The sequence below is a fragment of the Onychostoma macrolepis genome, chromosome 02 (genome assembly GCF_012432095.1).
Source record: "Onychostoma macrolepis isolate SWU-2019 chromosome 02, ASM1243209v1, whole genome shotgun sequence".
Classification (NCBI taxonomy): Eukaryota; Metazoa; Chordata; class Actinopteri; order Cypriniformes; family Cyprinidae; genus Onychostoma; species Onychostoma macrolepis.
This window is the reverse complement of record NC_081156.1, coordinates 20,174,638-20,195,377: the sequence shown is the minus strand read 5'-3', so window position 1 is coordinate 20,195,377 and position 20,740 is coordinate 20,174,638. Positions and strand designations below refer to the sequence as shown.

The 20,740-nt window shown below is 39.1% G+C and overlaps 1 protein-coding gene across 1 annotated transcript in view; it reads right to left on the bottom strand.

Annotated features, from left to right (window-relative positions):
- Positions 1-20,740, bottom strand: part of LOC131552399 (collectin-12-like) — a 57,961-nt gene that overhangs the window by 15,677 nt on the left and 21,544 nt on the right. The window contains exons 4-10 of the mRNA XM_058796170.1: positions 19,631-19,717; positions 13,723-14,766; positions 12,295-12,795; positions 10,042-10,178; positions 9,761-9,870; positions 8,844-8,909; positions 491-594 (exon numbers count right to left, since the gene is read on the bottom strand). Coding sequence (XP_058652153.1) covers positions 491-594; positions 8,844-8,909; positions 9,761-9,870; positions 10,042-10,178; positions 12,295-12,795; positions 13,723-14,766; positions 19,631-19,717 — 2,049 coding nt within the window. The remainder of the gene's footprint in view (positions 1-490; positions 595-8,843; positions 8,910-9,760; positions 9,871-10,041; positions 10,179-12,294; positions 12,796-13,722; positions 14,767-19,630; positions 19,718-20,740) is intronic.

The window sequence follows — 20,740 nt, the reverse complement described above, 5'->3', positions numbered from 1 at the left end:
ATATAACAGGAGCAGCTGGGGACATTTGCAGCGTCACCGTGTGAACCGTTAGCTCCGGAGCGAATGCTTCAGGTCGAGGATGAATTAAACCATTAAGACTGAGATGGCTCAAATCATCTGAAGTGGACTGCAAAGCGTCTGTTTATACTCAATAGTGCACTGTCAGTGCCACACAAATAGAGAACTTTTGATTTTGCTCGCTAACAGTCAGTCACAGCTTCTTTAGCTACACACTTGGCTAGCCATCAGGCTAATAACATGTTAAGCTCTCTAGCTGTGAAACTGTTGTCATTAATGCCAACGTTAAAAGTTTCAGGTAAAAACCACTATTGGGGATTATTTAAGCAATGGAATGCCATTGAGAAATTCTCATAAACAGTTATAGTGATATCGAAAAGAAACAAAAAGCCGGTGGGTTGCCATGAACAACAATAGACACAGATGAGCTCCCGTTAGCTCGCCTGCTAACTGCATGACATCTCAAACTTACCAACATCTTGATCAAAAGGATTTGATGTGAAGAGAGGCATGGCAGAGATATACACGCGACGAAATCTAAGCTCGATCCTCTTCTTGTTCGTCTCCCTGTCAGCACTTGGTTAAAAGTGAATTAATAAACATAATAATATAGAAACTACACTTAGTGTTGCTGATGGGATCCCCTCCTCAGTCACTTACTCGCAGCTCTACAGCGGTGCATTCTGGGTAACAGAGCTATTTGCTGGAGTGTGCACATACCACACAGTTAAAACACACAAACAGCTGGGCATATCCAAATAAATATGAGCGGGATGTGAACGACATGTTTGTTATTCGACACTGGAATCTGTTAATCGGATAGTGTAAATGATGACTTTGTGAAGGTTAGGGAAAATACAGCTGATAAATCATATGACTTAATCACATGGTAGACCCTATCTGACTCAGCAGTCACGAGATGTTGTGAACACGTTTTTTTTTTTTTTGTCTTATTGGACGCTTAGTTAAAATACTAAACTGTGACTTTTATAAGGCAGATCAGTTGTCAAGAGCTATATAAGAGTTTAAGAGGAAAGATTGCAATAATAAATGTATGTTTTCTCTAGCAGTGATTTTGTATGTTGATTTAAAAAGTGGATAATTAATGAATTCTGAAACCATCATATTTTGACATTGTTTTTGGGTAAACAAGTAAATAATAATCAATAAATAAACAAGTAAACACAATAAAATTACACTGACCTACATGACAAGGGGATTTTCCATAAATGTTAGGCATTCATTATCTACACATTTAATATATATACACGCAACAAAATTATAAACGCAACACTTTTGTTTTTGCCCTAATTTTTCATGAGCTGAACTCAAAGATCTAAGACTTTTTCTATGTACACAAAAGGCCTATTTCTCTCAAATATTGTTCACAAATCTGTCTAAATCTGTGTTAGTGAGCACTTCTCCTTTGCCGAGATACTCCATCCACCTCACAGGTGTGGCATATCAAGATGCTGATTAGACAGCATGATTATTGCACAGGTGTGCCTTAGGCTGGCCACAATAAAAGGCCACTCTAAAATGTGCAGTTTTACTGTATTTGGGGGGGTCCGAAAACCAGTCAGTATCTGCTGTGACCACCATTTGCCTCACGCAGCTCAACACATCTCCTTCGCATAGAGTTGACCAGGTTGTTGATTGTGGCCTGTGGAATGTTGGTCCACTCCTCTTCAATGGCTGTGCGAAGTTGCTGGATATTGGCAGGAACTGGAACATGCTGTCGTATACGCCAAAACATGCTCAATGGGTGACATGTCCGGTGAGTATGCTGGCCATGCAAGAACTGGGATGTTTTCGGCTTCCAGGAATTGTGTACAGATCCTTGCAACATGGGGCCGTGCATTATCATGCTGCAACATGAGGTGATGGTCGTGGATGAATGGCACAACAATGGGCCTCAGGATCTCGTCACGGTATCTCTGTGCATTCAAAATGCCATCAATAAAATGCACCTGTGTTCGTTGTCCATAACATACGCCTGCCCATACCATAACGCCACCATGGGCCTCTCGATCCACAACGTTGACACGAGCAAACCGCTCACCCACACAACGCCATACTCGCTGTCTGCCATCTGCCCTGTACAGTGAAAACCGGGATTCATCCGTGAAGAGAACACCTCTCCAAAGTGCCAGATGCCATCGAATGTGAGCATTTGCCCACTCAAGTCGGTTACGACGACGAACTGCAGTCAGGTCGAGACCCTGATGAGGACGACGAGCATGCAGATGAGCTTCCCTGAGAATGAGCTTTCTGACAGTTTGTGCAGAAATTCTTTGGTTATGCAAACCGATTGTTGCAGCAGCTGTCCGGGTGGCTGGTCTCAGATGATCTTGGAGGTGAAGATGCTGGATGTGGAGGTCCTGGGCTGGTGTGGTTACACGTGGTCTGCTGTTGTGAGGCCGGTTGGATGTACTGCCAAATTCTCTGAAACGCCTTTGGAGATGGCTTATGGTAGAGAAATAAACATTCAATTCACAGGCAACAGCTCTGGTGGACATTCCTGCAGTCAGCATGCCAATTGCACGCTCCCTCAAAACTTGCGACATCTGTGGCACTGTGCTGTGTGATAAAACAGAACATTTTAGAGTGGCCTTTTATTGTGGCCAGCCTAAGTCACACCTGTGCAATAATCACACTGTCTAATCAGCATCTTGATATGCCACACCTGTGAGGTGGATGGATTATCTCGGCAAAGGAGAAGTGCTCACTAACACAGATTTAGACAGATTTGTGAACAATATTTGAGAGAAATAGGCCTTTTGTGTACATAGAAAAAGTTTTAGATCTTTGAGTTCAGCTCATGAAAAATGGGGGCAAAAACAAAAGTGTTGCGTTTATAATTTTGTTCAGTGTATGATGTAAATTATTTTAACATGTTTTATAATTTATTTAAAAAATATACAATTTTTAGAGTCTATTATGAGAATGAGCTTTATTGCCAGGTATGTTTACACATACGAGGAATTTGTTTTCGTGACAGAAGCTTCCACAGTGCAAAAGAATGACAGTGACAGAACAAAAAACACAGATAATAAAAAGAAGAATTAAAAAAATAGAACAAGTAAATAAGGAATAACAATATACAAATTGACAATTGTATGCACAGGTATATAACAATAGACAGTTGTACTGTATGTACAGGTATATTATGTGCAATTTGAAATGTAGACTAAGTATGTGTGTTAGATAAATACGTGTATAAGTAAATAGTGTGTGTTCCACAATTATTGTCAAGTGTTCATGAGATGGATTGCCTGAGGGAAGAAACTGTTTCTGTGCCTGGCCATTCTGGTGCTCAGAGCTCTGTAGCGTCGACCAGACGGCACCAGTTCAAAGAGGGAGTGTGCTGGATGTGAGGGGTCCAGAGTGATTTTGCCAGCCCTTTTTCTCACTCTGGATAAGTACAGTTCTTAGAGTGGGAGGGTTGCACCAATGATTCGCTCAGCAGTCCAGACTACCCTCTGAGCTGAACCAGACAGTTATTGAAGTGCAGAGGACGGATTCAATGATGGCAGAGTAGAATTGTTTCAGCAGCTCCTGTGGCAGGTTGAACTTCCTCAGCTGGCGAAGGAAGTACAACCTCTGCTGGGCCTTTTTAACAATGGAGTCTATGTGAATGTCCCACTTCAAGTCCTGGGAGATGGTGGTGCCCAGGAACCTGAATGATTCCACTGTCGTTACAGTGCTGTTCATGATGGTGAGTAGGGGGAGAGCAGGGGGGTTTCTCCTGAAGTCCACAGTCATCTCCACTGTTTTGAGCGTGTTGAGCTTCAGGTTGTTAAGACTGCACCAGACAGCCTGCTCCTTAACCTCCTGTCTGTATGCAGACTCGTCACCGTCCTGAATGAGGCCAATAAGTGTGGTGTCGTCTGCAAACTTCAGGAGCTTGACAGAGGGTCTTTAGATGTGCAGTCGTTGGTGTACAGGGAGAATAGCAGTGGGGAGAGAACACAGCCCTGAGGAGCTCCAGTGCTGATCGTACGGGCACTGGATGAGAATTTTCCCAGCCTCACTAGCTGCTGCCTGTCTGTCAGCAAGCTGGTGATCCACTGACAGACGGAGGTGGGTACGGAGAGCTGAGTTAGTTTGGGCAGGAGGAGGTTTGGAATGATAGTGTTAAAGGCCGAGCTGAATCCACAAACAGGATCCTCACATAAGTCCCTGGTCTGTCTAGATGTTGCAGAACATAATGCAGTCCCATGTTGACTGCATCGTCCACAGACTTGTTTGCTCTGTAGGCAAACTGAAGAGGATCCAGTAAGGGTCCAGTAATGTCTTTCAGGTGGGCCAGCACCAGTTTTTCAAAAGACTTCATGACCACAGACGTTAGAGCCACAGGCCTGTAGTCATTTAGTCCTGTAATTTTGGATTTATTTTGGGTGGGGATGATGGTGGAGTGTTTAAAGCATGAAGGGACTTCGCACAGCTCCAGTGATCTGTTGAAGATCTGTGTGAAGATGGGGGCCAGCTGGTCAGACAGACTGGTGTAACACAATCTGGGCCTGGTGCTTTTTTCCTTTTCTGTTTCCGGAAGACCTGGTGCACATCGTCTTTGCTGATCTGAATTGCAGGTGTGGGGGAGAGGGGGGTTGCTGGAGGTGTTAATGGTTGTGTGGAGAGGTGTTCAGGGTGGGTGTTGGGTGTTTTTTCAAACCTGCAGTAGAACTCATTCAGATTGTCTGCAAGTTGTTGATTCTCCACAGTGCTGGGGGATGGTGTCTTGTCATTGATGATCTCTTTCAGAACTTTCCACACTGATGCGGAGTCACTGGAGTAGAAATTAATCCTTATTTTTTCAGAATAATTCCTCTTTGCCACTCTGATCTCCTTTTCCAGTGTGTATTTGGCCTGTTTATACAAGACTTTGTCCCCCTTCCTGTAAGCATTTTCTTTGGCCTGACGGAGCTGTCTGAGTTTTGCAGTGAACCACGGTTTGTCATTGTTGTAAGTTAGAGGAGTCCTGGTAGGAATGCACATATCTTCACAGAAACTGATATATGATGTTACAGTCTCTGTGAGCTCGTCCAGATCGTTTGCAGCAGCTTCAAAAACACTCCAATTAGTGAGGTCGAAACAGGCTTTTAAATCTTGCTCTGCTTCATTAGTCCATCTTTTAACAGTCCTTAATACAGGTTTAGCTGATTTCAGTTTCTGCCTGTAGGTCAGTATAAGATGAACCAAACAGTGATCTGAGAGTCCTAAAGCTGCCTGTGGGACAGAGTGATATGCATTTTTATTGCTGTGTAACAGTGATCCAGTATATTACTGTCTCTGGTGGGACATATAACATGCTGTCTGTATTTTGGCAGTTCACGGGAGAGATTTGCTTTATTAAAGTCCCCGAGAATGATTAAAACAGAGTCCGGTTGCTGTTGTTCTGTCTCTGTGATCTGATCAGTGAGTTTCTGTAAAGCTGAGCTCACGTGTGCTTGCGAAGGAATGCAAACACTCACGAGAATGAAAGAGCAAAACATGCGCGGTGAGTAGAAAGGCTTACAGTTAATGAAAAGTGCTTCTAGATCAGAACAGCAACATCTTCTTTAACACAGTTACATATATACACCACCTTTTGTTGATGTAAAAGCATGTCCCGCTGCCACACGATTTCCCCGTTGATTCTCCATTGCAATCTGCTCTAAACAGCTGAAAGCCCAGCAGACTTAACGCGCTGACGTCATTCAGCCAGGTTTCCATGAAACACAGAGCAGCAGACCAAAAATACAACTTAAAACAGTAATATTGTAAAATATTATTAATTTAAAATACAAACCCGATTCCAAAAAAGTTGGGACACTGTACAAATTGTGAATAAAAAAGGAATGCAATAACTTACAAATCTCATAAACTTATATTTTATTCACAATAGAATATAGATAATATATCAAATGTTGAAAGTGAGACATTTTGAAATGTCATGCCAAATATTGGCTCATTTAGGATTTCATGAGAGCTACACATTCCAAAAAAGTTGGGACAGGTAGCAATAAGAGGCCGGAAAAAGTTAAATGTACATATAAGGAACAGCTGGAGGACCAATTTGCAACTTATTAGGTCAATTGGCAACATGATTGGGTATAAAAAGAGCCTCTCAGAGTGGCAGTGTCTCTCAGAAGTCAAGATGGGAAGAGGATCACCAATTCCCCCAATGCTGCGGCGAAAAACAGTGGAGCAATATCAGAAAGGAGTTTCTCAGAGAAAATTGCAAAGAGTTTGATGTTATAATCATCTACAGTGCATAATATCATCCAAAGGTTCAGAGAATCTGGAACAATCTCTGTGCGTAAGGGTCAAGGCCGGAAAACCATACTGGATGCCCTTAGACGGCACTACATCACATACAGGAATGCTACTGTAATGGAAATCACAACATGGGCTCAGGAATACTTCCAGAAAACATTGTCGGTGAACACAATCCACCGTGACATTCGCCGTTGCCGGCTAAAACTCTATAGGTCAAAAAAGAAGCCATATCCAAACATGATCCAGAAGCGCAGGCGTTTTCTCTGGGCCAAGGCTCATTTAAAATGGACTGTGGCAAAGTGGAAAACTGTTCTGTGGTCAGATGAATCAAAATTTGAAGTTCTTTTTGGAAAACTGGGACGCCATGTCATCTGGACTAAAGAGGACAAGGACAACCCAAGTTGTTATCAGCGCTCAGTTCAGAAGCCTGCATCTCTGATGGTATGGGGTTGCATGAGTGCGTGTGGCATGGGAAGCTTACACATCTGGAAAGGCACCATCAATGCTGAAAGGTATATCCAAGTTCTAGAACAACATATGCTCCCATCCAGACATCATCTCTTTCAGGGAAGACCTTGCATTTTCCAACATGACAATGCCAGACCACATACTGCATCAATTACAACATCATGGCTGCGTAGAAGAAGGATCCGGGTACTGAAATGGCCAGCCTGCAGTCCAGATCTTTCACCCATAGAAAACATTTGCCGCATCATAAAGAGGAAGATGCGACAAAGAAGACCTAAGACAGTTGAGCAACTAGAAGCCTGTATTAGACAAGAATGGGACAACATTCCTATTCCTAAACTTGAGCAACTTGTCTCCTCAGTCCCCAGATGTTTGCAGACTGTTATAAAAAGAAGAGGGGATGCCACACAGTGGTAAACATGGTCTTGTCCCAACTTTTTTGAGATTTGTTGATGCCATGAAATTTAAAATCAACTTATTTTTCCCTTAAAATTATACATTTTCTCAGTTTAAACATTTGATATGTCATCTATGTTGTATTCTGAATAAAATATTGAAATTTGAAACTTCCACATCATTGCATTGTTTTTATTCACAATTTGTACAGTGTCCCAACTTTTTGGAATCGGGTTTGTACTATTTTCTTATTTTAATATATATATATATATATATATATATATATATATATAAAATAAGATTATAGTAATTATAGTGTATTTTAAATATATTGTATATTTATAACACATTTATAATATTATTATATTTAATATATAGTATATTTTTTGTTATTTATTCCTATGATAATAATAAAATAATAATATAATTTTATAAATAAATGTAATATATAATAATACATTTTCTTGAGCACCAAATCAACATATTAGAATGATTTCTAAAGTGATCCTTTGCATCAAAAGAATAAATTACATTTTAAAACAAATTCAAATAGAAAGCAGTTATTTCAAAATGTAAAAATATTTCAAATCGCTGTTTTTACTGTATTTTTGATCAAATAAATGCAGCCTTGGTGAGCATAAGAAACTTTTTTTTTTTAAATTTAAAAATCATAATGTATCAATCTATATACAGTATTTTTGACAAGTACTGTATATAGTTGCAAAAGCCAATCAACAGACAAATACATACTGGCAAGTCATTCTAATTAAAGCAGCTACAACTGATGCTGCATTATTGTGTTACATGTAGGACATTCCACAATGAAACATTTATCAAAAGGATTTCAACATAATGCATATTGAAAAATACCAACTATATTTTATTTCAGATAAAAACATGGTCTTTGATGATAACTACATACATGTACATGTATTCAAATAAACAACTATTTTATACATAGCTACTGCATAATCAAATATTTGAAAAATTCAAAACTTTTATTTTATTCATAAAATCAAATTAATGATGTCCAAGGTGTAAGATGTAAAACTCTGGTGTGAACAAAGTTTGGATTATAGTCATTAAAACATATCAACATATTAATTGTAGCTTTACGGTTGGCTGTTAAAAGCTTTATTTTAATTAAAGCAGCTACAAAGCTTCATTGTATTGCACTGAAATAATGTGGCATCAGCTTTGTTAATGACACAGGTAAAACAGGTATTTACAATCACATGATTACAATACATTACAGCGTTTTCTCTTATCTAAACATTAACGTGACTGGTGATCAGTGTATTGTATAGTGTGCAGTCTTGAATCGTTCGTGATTGTCGATGCCATTTACTTTTGTGTCCGTCAAACATGTGGCTCTCTGGGCAAAGTGATCGTTCTTGCTTTATGAGAGGATACTGTGACAGAAGTCTTCTGAACTGTCTCTGTGATTGTCTTATCCAATATTCTCTGGTCATTCATAACAGGTGCTATAAAACTGGAACTTTGGCTGTGAATAATTGAGAAAAGACCGCAATGAATTAAATGAACTCAAGCACAGCAAACAGATAACTCTTTTCAAGCAAAAGAAGCTAAAAATGTGCGCAATAAACAAGAATTGTAACTTACATTCATTCGTTCGTTCACAAATTAAACCAATGCGTTCTGTGCAGAAAAAGTCGTTCCAACTGGCCTCGTGTATTAACCCGGCACAGTCCTCCCCAGCCTCGTGACCATGGCTCCAGTTATCAGGCTGTCCAGGCTTCCATTTCCTTTCAATTAAAATCAGACAAGACTAATGGGGAATGTTTCCTCACACTGCCATCTCCTCATTATATTACTGAGGATCCTCAAGATAATGGAACAAGTGTTATACACTGGATATTAGGGGTGTGCCATATCATACCGTCCACGATAATACCGGTATAAATTTTTATATGATAAAAAGTGTCATATCGCGATATCAATGATATAGCGACGTGATGACGTATTTACTAGGGATGAACCGATTGTTCGGCACCCGAAATTATTCGGCCGAAAATAAACAAAAAGACCTAATAAATTGTACCGAACAATGACGTGACACAATCAAATAGAGGCGCGCACTAATGCAGCAAACACATGTGGAAGCATTTAAAACTGTCCGAGAAAGACGCAAAAATCATTACGAGCACGCACCGACAGTGAGAGACCGTTTACTTTTATAATGATGTAACTCAGTTACTAACTCAGTTACTACTTGTGAGACGTAACTACAAATTATAACTAATTACTTTTTTAAAGTAACTTGCCCAACACTGGTCACTACTATTGCACTATAATGCTGCTTCTTCCACCTCATGACAATAGATTTACACTTCGAATTAGGTAGTCTGTCATCAATGACAGTAGCAATGTTTGCACTAATAAATGCTGCTGCCTGCCAGCTGCTATTACCAATAAAACGTTGTTCCATATTTTTTTGTATATCGTCATAAATATTGTTATTGCAAATATTCTTGAAATATCGTGATATAATTTTGAGGCTATATCGCCCACCCCTACTGGATACACATTGTGTATTATATACACACTGGAGTAACAATAATTTTATTAATGTATTTTATTTCAGTTATTCACTCACGTATAGTTGGGCAGGCTCCCGTCCACCCATCTCCAGATGCCTTCCTCAGCGCTGTCAGTGAGGCCCAGCCAGAAGTAGCCCTTTCCAGAAATCTGCCTCTTTATCCATAGCTGTGATAGATGATAAAGTAGGCATTGTGTAACATTTATAGGTAATGTTAGGTTTTAAACTCAAGAGTTCTAACACTGCAAGCTGCCCACAAGGCTGTCGGTAACGATAATATAGTTAATTCTGTTTATTCAAGACGCATTACATATTTGAGAATAGTATCCAGGATTTACCTGCTCGTCTTCATCATTGATAATCAGCATAGTTGAACTCTTGTTGCTGCATCTTTCCTTTGTTTCATTAAAGTTCAGACTCTCTGATGAGAAGTAGTAACATTTGTCTCTGAAGCTCTTCCACTGAGGTGGGCACCCTAAGATAATAAAAAGAAAACATTAAAAATATTATCAGATCTTCACTTGTGCTTAAAAGTTGCACTTATGAGAAAGACTGGTTTTAATACAATTCAAGTCTTCAAGCTGTAAGGAAATTGAAATGACGATGCAAACTATGTGCTATTATCTCTATGTGCAATGCATCTTTTTTAGTTTTGTGCTGAAATCATGTTTTTGTACTGTCCCTATACAATAAATACATTAAAAAAAAAATTTGTGCTTTGTGGAATTTTGACAACTTTTAACTTTATATAAATTAACAAAATGCATCTCAACACATGAACTGATCTGAATTGAACATATCATGAACTGATATGAATATCCTGAGATCTTCATTTGATATAAAATCATATCCATATTACATAAAAACCAAATGATTTCTTCTGTATAAACTCTAATATCTAATAAATGGCCTGTATTAAGTGTCTGTCAGTGGTTCTCAAACTGGGGTGTGAAGTGACGGAGTGGGTACATGAAGAAAATACTGAAATGTACTGTTAATATAAAGGGTTAGTTCACCAAAAAAAAAAAAAAAAATCTTTTAATAATTACTCACCCTCATGTCGTTCGAAACCCGTAAGACCTTCGTTCATCGGAACACACATTAAGATATTTTTGATAAAATCCGAGAGCTTTCTGACCCTGCAAGGGTCCTACCATGATCAAGGCACAGAAACGTAGTAAGGACGTCGTTAAAATGGTCCATGTGACATCACTGGTTCAACCGTAATTTTACGAAGCTATAAGAATACGTTTTGTGAGCAAAGAAAACAAAAATAACAACTTTATTTAACGATTTCCTCTCTTCCAGGACAGTCCTACGCCATTATCGTCGCATGCACATGGTGCTGCTGAAGTAGAACTCGCATCTGAAGGTCTGGCTACGTGAGACTACTTGTTTACAAGCAGAGGAAAGCAATGTGCAGAAGAGAAGAAATCGTTGAAAAAGTCGTTATTTTTGTTTTCTTTGCGCACAAAAAATATTCTCATAGCTTCGTAACATTACGGTTGAACCACTGATGTCACATGGACCATTTTAATTACGTCCTTACTACATTTCTGTGCCTTGATCATGTTAGGAATATTGCTGTCTATGGAGGGCCAGAAAGCTCTTGGATTTCATCAAAAATATATTAATTTGTGTTCTGAAGATGAACAAAGGTCTTGCGGGTTTGGAATGACATGAAGGTGAGTAATTAATCACAGAATTTCCATTTTTGGGTAAACTATACCTTTAATTGTATCAGACTCTTAAATAACATTCATCTGAACATGTGTTTCTCACAGGCACAATATATAAACGTGTGATCCCTCTAGTGTACAAAAAAAAATGGTAGTGCCATATTTTGCAGTCAAAAAAATGCACCTCCGTTTGTTAACTAATGCATCAATCGGAGAGTAAACAGCGAGAGATGTTAAGGCAGGCGCGACGCTCACTCCATTAACGAATAAAATAAAGGAAAAAATATTTAAGGTAAGGTGGCAAATAGGTAGGCTAATAAGAGTAGAAAGAGAGGAGGGTTGTATTGTATATTTTGCATCAATCGGTGTGCCCGGCATGGTTAGGCAGGTTAAAAACTGTGTGGTTAATGCATACCTTTGTGGCTCCCGCTATTAAAAAACAGCAGAGTTATATATTGTGCAAGATGCCAGACAGGTAGAAGGTTTTGTGACAGCTGCCTCCCAAAGATTTTACTTACTTACTTTAAATCACGCTGTTAAGACTTTGATGACCTTCGCGACAACGTACCTTTGCGTTCTCAGCACTTATTGGCATAAAGAACAATATCGACACAGACTTTCACAGAGAATGACTCAGACTCTCTCCAATACAGCCAAACAACGCAAGAGTTATGCAAATCATATCTAGCACACCCATCTCATTAAAACGTAATTTAAATAATAATATACGATAGGTTGCATACTAATGATGTGTTTGATCAAAGGGAGTTATTTTACAAGGTATATTATGTGCATGTTTTTAAAATACTTTGTAACTAGTGTGAGAGAGGATGTATGATGAAGGACGTTAAATGCCTGGGGGTACGAGACTGTAAAAAGTATGTGAACAGTGAGTATAAGAAAAACTAGTACCTGGTGTACTTGTAGGGGGTGGCGCTACCTGGCGGTTGACAAAGCCTTGTGGATCCACCGGGGGCACAACTACTGGTGCAGGAAGTCCTGGTAATCCAGGAGGTCCAGGTGGGCCAATGGGGCCAACAGGCCCACGGGGTCCTTCCAGTCCTGCAGGCCCAGCTGGTCCAGCTGGTCCTCTGAGTCCTTGTGGCCCTTGTGGCCCTTGAGGACCTGGCTGACCATCTCTTCCAGGCAGCCCAGGTATACCAGGGTCACCTTTCTCTCCTGAAGGCCCCGCCCTGCCCCCAGATCCTCGTGAACCCTTTTGCCCAGGACTTCCTCTTGATCCGGGTGGCCCTTTCATTCCTGGTACACCAGGAGGCCCTGCTGGACCCTTTTCTCCTTTAGGCCCAGCAACACCAGGTGCTCCCTTTTCACCATTTTCACCTTTCTGGCCAGCTTTGCCAGGTGGCCCCTGGGACCCTTTGTCTCCCCGAGGACCTCTTGGACCAGGAGGACCTGAAATTATGAAACAAAGAAATGAACTTCCACTCTTCTAAAACCACAAAATTCTGGTTGTGAAAATGAGTTATTAGGGTGTATTCAGAAATGTTGATATGTGCAAAGTGTTTAAATTTGCAGCCAAACTGCCATGCTTTGGTTGCAAATTATAGCTCAAAATATCATAATTTTAAAATAAGTAAATAAGTAAGTAAATAAATAAATCTTTTGGAATACTTTATCTTGGCTATATATATAGTATATAGTCACCATAACCGCAAATTAGTCTACACATCAAATCAGTAATTGCACAAAATTTGTACTACAAGAAATTCTGTACAGTTTTATACATTTTTAATGATTTTAGTAAACAATACATTTCTTTTATCATAGTAAACAATTTTTTATCGTTTCGTTTCCAAAAAGTGGGAACACTGTTGCATTCTATCATGTATTCTATGCTGTAATATATTGTGTATTTATTGAACTGAATAATAATAATAAAATAATAATAATAATAATTGTATTGAAATTGAAAGCTGAAATATAAATATTGGATGAAAATGCAAACTAAACAAAAAATAAAAATGTTGCTAAACTAAATGTAACTAAATGAAAAAAAATTAAGCTGAAACACTAAAATTACTAACTGGAAATAAATAAAAACTAAAATCTAAATAGGAAAATATATATATTTTTAAATGTCAAAAGCACAGAACAAAAGGACTAAAAACTGAACTAAAAATGAAAACACAAAATAAAAATAAAATAAAAGATAAAACAATAATAGTATATAAATAGTATATAGATAATTCTAAAATAAGACTACTTATTATAAATATGATTTAAAATATAAAATAGGAATGATTAAACAATCATTATAACAAAATCTTTTTAAACAAGTGTTTATATTTTAATAAATAGAGGCCTAGCCTCAGATCTTACCCTGAAGGATAGTGAAATTCGTGATGAGCTGCGAGTGTTTGCTGTCGACCAGTTTCATTTCCTCCATGACTATGGAGAGGCTGCTGACCTCTTTGTCGAGCCTGGCGGCAAGTTCTTCCTGCTGGGCTTTGAGCTCTGTGTTGTCGGTTCTGGTTTCTGCCACACTGCTGTTCAGCCCCAGCAGCAGGTCCGAATGCTGGGCCACTGTCTCGGAGCAGGTGCGAAGACCATTCAGATCCACGCTGATCACTCCGAGCAGCTGCGTGGTGAAGCTTACATTCCCTGTTATGCGGTCCATTTCTGCCTCATTGCGGTCAAGATGTGCCTCTAGTGCATCGAACTTCATGGAGGTGGCATTGTCGTGGTCTCGCTGCTGGTCCATGAGCTCACGGATGCTCTGTTCATGGCTGTCAGCGATGCCCGAGGCATTCTGCACCTGCTCTGAGAGCGAGTTCAGCTGAGAGGTCACGTCCTCCAGAGCGTCACTGTTAGAGCGAGTCAGCACAGAATTATTAGCAGCTAAGGCCTGAAGGTTCTGGACCTTCTCCCTCAGCCAGTCAGCATCCGCTTTGGTCTGCCTAGCCACCTGCTGAAGGCTCTGATAGTCATTCTTAAGCTTCTGGACAGCCTGGCTAGTGTCCTCCACCGACCTCTGGAGGGAGCTGATGAGGTTCCTCTGCTGGGTCTGGGTGAAGTTCAGAGTGCTGATGCTGTGGGTGTTTTGGCCCTGTTCGCTCGTCTGCACCTGAAGGTCCATCTGGAGCCGAGCCGTGTCCGTCTTTAGTCCGTCAATCAAGCCGCTGTATGAGTTTAAGGTGAGGTTTACTTTGCTAATGACATTGGCATTGCTCTCCAACAGATCTCGCAGTGAGTGATGTCCGCTCTGCATGTCCTCGCCGGCTAGCCGTAGCTCATCGAGAACAGCTCTGTTGTTAGAAGCCTTCACAGCAACATCACTGAGCTGCTTCTGCAATGTCGTAATTTCCATCTTGAATGACAGGAGTTCACCAGTGGCGTTTTCTGACTTCTCTCCCGTTTGATCATCTGCACATCAAATTTTGAAGTTTATTAAGCCAAAAAAAAAAAAGAAAAGAAAAGAATTTAGAGAGAGTGATGTAGAAGAGTAATATTAAAAATATTTGATGATTAATTTAATTTAATGGCTCATATTTGATGACTTGCAATCATTAAGTAAAAAGTTGTCCTAACACATTGTCCTTAATTGTCCTAATTTTCCCCAAAACAATATAGATAAAGAGTTTATTTGTAAAAACCGATAAACGCCACTTTTAAAAAAAAATGTGCATTATTTTACGTGCATTATTCTCCACATGTAGCATGATCTGAACCCTAAACACGCTTTGTCAAAAAAGCCAGTATTGTCCACTTTCAAGGCATCGCGACTTCACGTTTTACTGCAGAAGCCGATAAGCGCCGTTGTTGTTTTTGAACAGAAGCCGATAAGTAAATTTTCCCGAATCAGCGCGCTGTATTCAGGTCAGGTGACAAGGCTACTTTCATTTTGAAAAGATGCGCTAGCTGAGAGGAGTTTTGTCAAAGCTGACTAAACGTGATCGAGGATGGATAATTTCAAAAGCCTTGCAAAAGCAGCGCGTTACAATGGTGAGGGAAAAGCTCCATGTATTGCGAGTAATCACATCCATACAGTCTATGATCACAACAACAACGTTTGTCAGGCATCTACATTGTCATCTGAGGAGATTAAAAAGATTAAACGTTTTTTTAAACTCTAAAACATGATATGTGGCGTTATCTGCTTTTGCTATAAAACAAACTTTTAATATGTAAAAAAAAAACATACTTTCAATGAACTTTAATTTTGTAAATTACCTGTATTTGTTTAAGTTATTATTACTTAAACAAAACAACTCAACTGCAGTTTGACTGATATTACTTGGAATGCGCAATAAAAAAAACGTGATTTCTGAAGAAAATAAAAATGGAGTTGTCGGTTTTGCAAATGAACTCTTCATATATATATATATATATATATATATATATATATATATATATAGTTATTATAAACAATTCTATTATTAATTCATAATCATTAAATTCTTCATTATGATATTAAGGGTGTTGTACCATTATCATCCTTTTAGAAAAAATAGTTAACTGTAATTCAGAAAATTAAAAACATGCTCATCAGATGTGTGAATAGTATTTTAAATTTTTTAATAAATTTATATATATATATATATATATATATATACAGTATATATATAAAACACTATATACAGTGCTGCTTGAACCCTTTAGAATTGTCTATATTTCTACATAAATGACCCAAAACATCATCAGATTTTCATAAGTCCTGAAGACAAAGAGAACCGAATTAAACAAGTGAGAGAAAAATATTTTCTTTGTCATTTATTTATTGAGAAAAATGATTCAGTGTTACATATCTGTGCGTTGCAAAAGTATGTGAATCTTTGCTTTCAGTATCTGGTGTGACCCCCTTTTGCTGCAGTAACTGAAGGTAAAGTTTCTTGTAAATGCTGATCAGTCTTGCACAATAACATGTAGGAGTTTTAGCCCATTCCTTAGTGCAGAACCACTTAAACTCTGTGATGTTGGTAGGTTTCCTCCTACAAATGGCTTGCTTAGGTCCTTCCACAACATTTTAATTTATTTAAGGTCTGGACTTAACTTTTTTCTTCTTTAACCATTCTTTGGTGGAATGACTTGTGTGCTTGAGGTTGTTGTCTTGCTGCATGACCCACGTTCTCTTGAGACTCTGTTCTTAAACAAATGTCCTGACGTTTTCCTTTAGAATTTACTGGTATAATTCAGAATTCATTGTTCCATCAATGATGGCAGGCTGTCCTGGCCAAGATGCAGCAAAACAGGCCCAAGCCATGATACTACCACCACCATGTTTCACAGATGGGAAAAGATTCTTAAGCTGAAATGCAGTGTGTTCTTTTCTCCGAACATAATAGCTTCTCATTTCAACCAATAAGTTCTATTTTGGTTTCATCCATCCATTAAACCTTTCTCCAATTAGTCCTCTGGTTTGTCCACATGATCTTTAGCAAGCAATTTTCTTTTTGGAGAACAGTGGCTTTCTTCTCTGCCATGCACACCATGGTTGCTCAGTGTTCTCCTGATGGTGGGCTCATGAACATGAACGGATTATCGGTGCCCCCCTGCCCACCCTTCAAGAACTGTATACATCCAGAGTGAGGAAAAGGGCTCAGAAAATCACTTTGGATCCCTCACATCCAAGTCATCCCTTTTTTGAACTTTTTCCATCTGGCCGGCACAACAGAGCCCCAATTACCAAGACAGCCAGGCACAAGAACAGTTTCTTCCCCCAGGCAATCCACCTTATGAATAGTTAAATGCCCCCCATCATGCAATAACAATGTGCAAAACCCTTATATTTATTTGCTACCAGCTCCATCCTAGTACATCCCTGCCTCTATCCCATTCTATCATATATAGCACAACTGTACATACAGGTGCATCTCAATAAATTAGAATGTCGTGGAAAAGTTCATTTATTTCAGTAATTCAACTCAAATTGTGAAACTTGTGTATTAAATAAATTCAATGCACACAGACTGAAGTGGTTTAAGTCTTTGGTTCTTTTAATTGTGATGATTTTGGCTCACATTTAACAAAAACCCACCAATTCACTATCTCAACAAATTAGAATACTTCATAAGACCAATAAAAAAACATTTTTAGTGAATTGTTGGCCTTCTGGAAAGTATGTTCATTTACTGTATATGTACTCAATACTTGGTAGGGGCTCCTTTTGCTTTAATTACTGCCTCAATTCAGTGTGGCATGGAGTTGTGGCACTGCTGAGGTGGTATGGAAGCCCAGGTTTCTTTGACAGTGGCCTTCAGCTCATCTGCATTTTTTTAGTCTCTTGTTTCTCATTTTCCTCTTGACAATACCATCTATGGGGTTCAGGTCTGGTGAGTTTGCTGGTCAGTCAAGCACACCAACACCATGGTCATTTTACCAACTTTTGACGCTTTTGGCAGTGTGGGCAGGTGCCAAATCCTGCTGGAAAATCAAATCAGCATTTTTAAAAAGCTGGTCAGCAGAAGGAAGCATGAACTGCTCCAAAATTTCTTGGTAAATGGGTGCAGTGATTTTGGTTTTCAAAAAACACAATGGACCAACACCAGCAGATGACATTGCACCCCAAATCATCACAGACTGTGGAAACTTAACACTGGACTTCAAGAAACTTGGGCTATGAGCTTCTCCACTCTTCCTCCAGACTCTAGGACCTTGGTTTCCAAATGAAATACAAAACTTGCTCTCATCTGAAAAGAGGACTTTGGACCACTGGGCAAGAGTCCAGTTCTTCTTCTCCTTTGCCCAGGTAAGACGCCAAATTAGTAGCCAAATTCCTTGACACGTCTGTGTGTGGTGGCTCTTGATGCCTTGATCCCAGCCTCGGTCCATTCCTTGTGAAGTTCACCCAAATTCTTGAATCAATTTTGCTTGACAATCCTCACAAGGCTGCGGTTCTCTCGGTTGGTTGTGCATCTTTTTCTTCCACACTTTTTCCTTCCACTTAACTTTCTGTTAAAATGCTTGGATACAGCACTCTGTGAACAGCCAGCTTCTTTGGCAATGAATGTTTGTGGCTTACCCTCCTTGTGAAGGGTATCAATGATTGTCTTCTGGACAACTGTCAGATCAGCAGTCTTCCCCATGATTGTGTAGCCTATAGTGAACCAAACTGAGAGACCATTTTGAAGGCTCAGGAAATCTTTGCAGGTGTTTTGAGTTGATTAGCGGATTGGCATGTCACCATATTCTAATTTGTTGAGATAGTGAATTGGTGGGTTTTTGTTAAATGTGAGCCAAAATCATCACAATTAAAAGAACCAAAGACTTAAACTACTTCAGTCTGTGTGCATTGAATTTATTTAATACACGAGTTTCACAATTTGAGTTGAATTACTGAAATAAATGAACTTTTCCACGACATTCTAATTTATTGAGATGCACCTGTACAATCATTTATGTTTCAAATTGTTTTTCTTTTTCAATTATTTTGCTTATTTATATTTATGTATTTTTTATTCTCATCTTATTTTTATTGTCTGTGTGTTGTTGTTGTCTCTGTAAACTGGAAGCTTATGACACTAAAACAAATTCCTTGTATGCACAAGCATACTTGGCAATAAATGCTCATTCTGATTCTGATTGACATTAGCCAATGTGAGAAAGGTCTTTAGTTGCTTTGACGTTACCCTGGGATCTTTTGCAACCTCGCAGACTATTACACGTTCTGCTTTGGAGTGATCTTTGTTGGTCGACCACTTCTCGGGAAGGTAACAGTGGTCTTGAAGTTCCTCCATTTGTACACAATCTGTCTGACTGTGGATTTGTGGAGTCCAAACTCTTCAGAGATGGTTTTATAACCTTTTCTAGCCTGATTAGCAACATCAACTCTTTTCTAAGGTCCTCTGTAATCTCCTTTGTTCGTGACATAATTCACTTCCACAAACATGATCAGACTTTGATAGATCCCTGTTCTTTGAATAAAACAGGTCACGTACTGGCATTTGATAGTCATTGCACTGACTGAAAACACATCTGCACAGATGGACTCTAATTTCACCTTTAAATGACCTGCTAATCCAAGAGATTCCCATACTTTTGACACTCATAGATTTGCAATATTGGATCATTTTCCTGAATAAATAAATGACAAAGAAAATATTTTTGTCTCATTTGTTTGACTGGGTTCTCTTGTTTGACTGGGACTTGTGCAAAAATCTAATTATGTTTTGGGTCATATTTATGCAGAAATATAGAAAATTCTAAAGGGTTCACAAACTTTCCAGCAGCACTGTATATAGTGTTATAGTTATGTGATTTCTATATTGCAACATCTCAGGTCTGGACTTACCAAGTTTCTTGAGGTCTGTCTCTACAGCCATGATCTTCCCTCCATAATTCTCCATACCCTCTGTTACATTATCCATTCTTTGGACCACTGTGGGCACACATTGTAAATGCCAGTCAGACTTTGTCTGCACTATGGACTGCAAGTATACTATAAATCCTTAAGTACTTCTAATTTTAGAAAGTCATTTGTCTGTCTGAGATGCATTTCTGAGACAGCATTCCTTCCAAATGCTGACCATTTTTACCCGTGTGGACATGATTTAACATTTTTCACTTGTCCAGTGCACATGCATAAAAATACAATATACATTCCACACACACAGTCATGCAGGAAATACATGACACTTCATTTCCTCAGGAATTTGGAATGGATCTTGAGAAGTCGCTATCAGAGCATCTCCTTTCTGGTGATTCCCAGCAGGCACCACTATAGCCATTCAAAGACAGATTTTAGTCTCATCCCTGATTTGTACAGTAATGAAACCTTAGTTTAAGATGCCTAAGGGCTGAAATGTTAATATAACCTGCCATAACCATGACCTGACCATTTATGTTCTTATACAATGTTGTATTACATTAAACTTAATTCTAGGAGTATGTGTTCATGTGCACCACTAGAGGGCGCTTTCACTATGCATTCTGCATGATTCTTTTGGTAAGCAGTGTATGATTAAAATACCAACTGTCACATTTGTCTTTTTTCTTTGGAACAGTCAGAAGGTGATCTTACAGGCTATCCTGACAAAGGCCCGGAACGGTTTCGAATCCCCCCTCGTTCCCAGTGTTTATCCCATTGAATATCTCACTGGCGGTCAAACATGAATGAAAAAATAAAAGTCATCATCTTCGCTCTCCAGTGTATTGGTTCTCACTGTTTTTTAACTCATGTTTCATTCAGACATGCAGCACTCGGCTATCGCTGCCAGCAAACTCAAACACATCAAAGATCTTGGGTGTTAGCATTCCTAACTGTGCTTGTGTAACCAAACACAAAACAAATATATGCTGTAGGGGAAAAACAAAACATGGAGGTCCATTTCAAAGGCTTGTTGGTCATTTTCACACTGGGAGTCTGTCAGCGGGAGGTCAACGCTGCCAGTCTCCTGCCCTC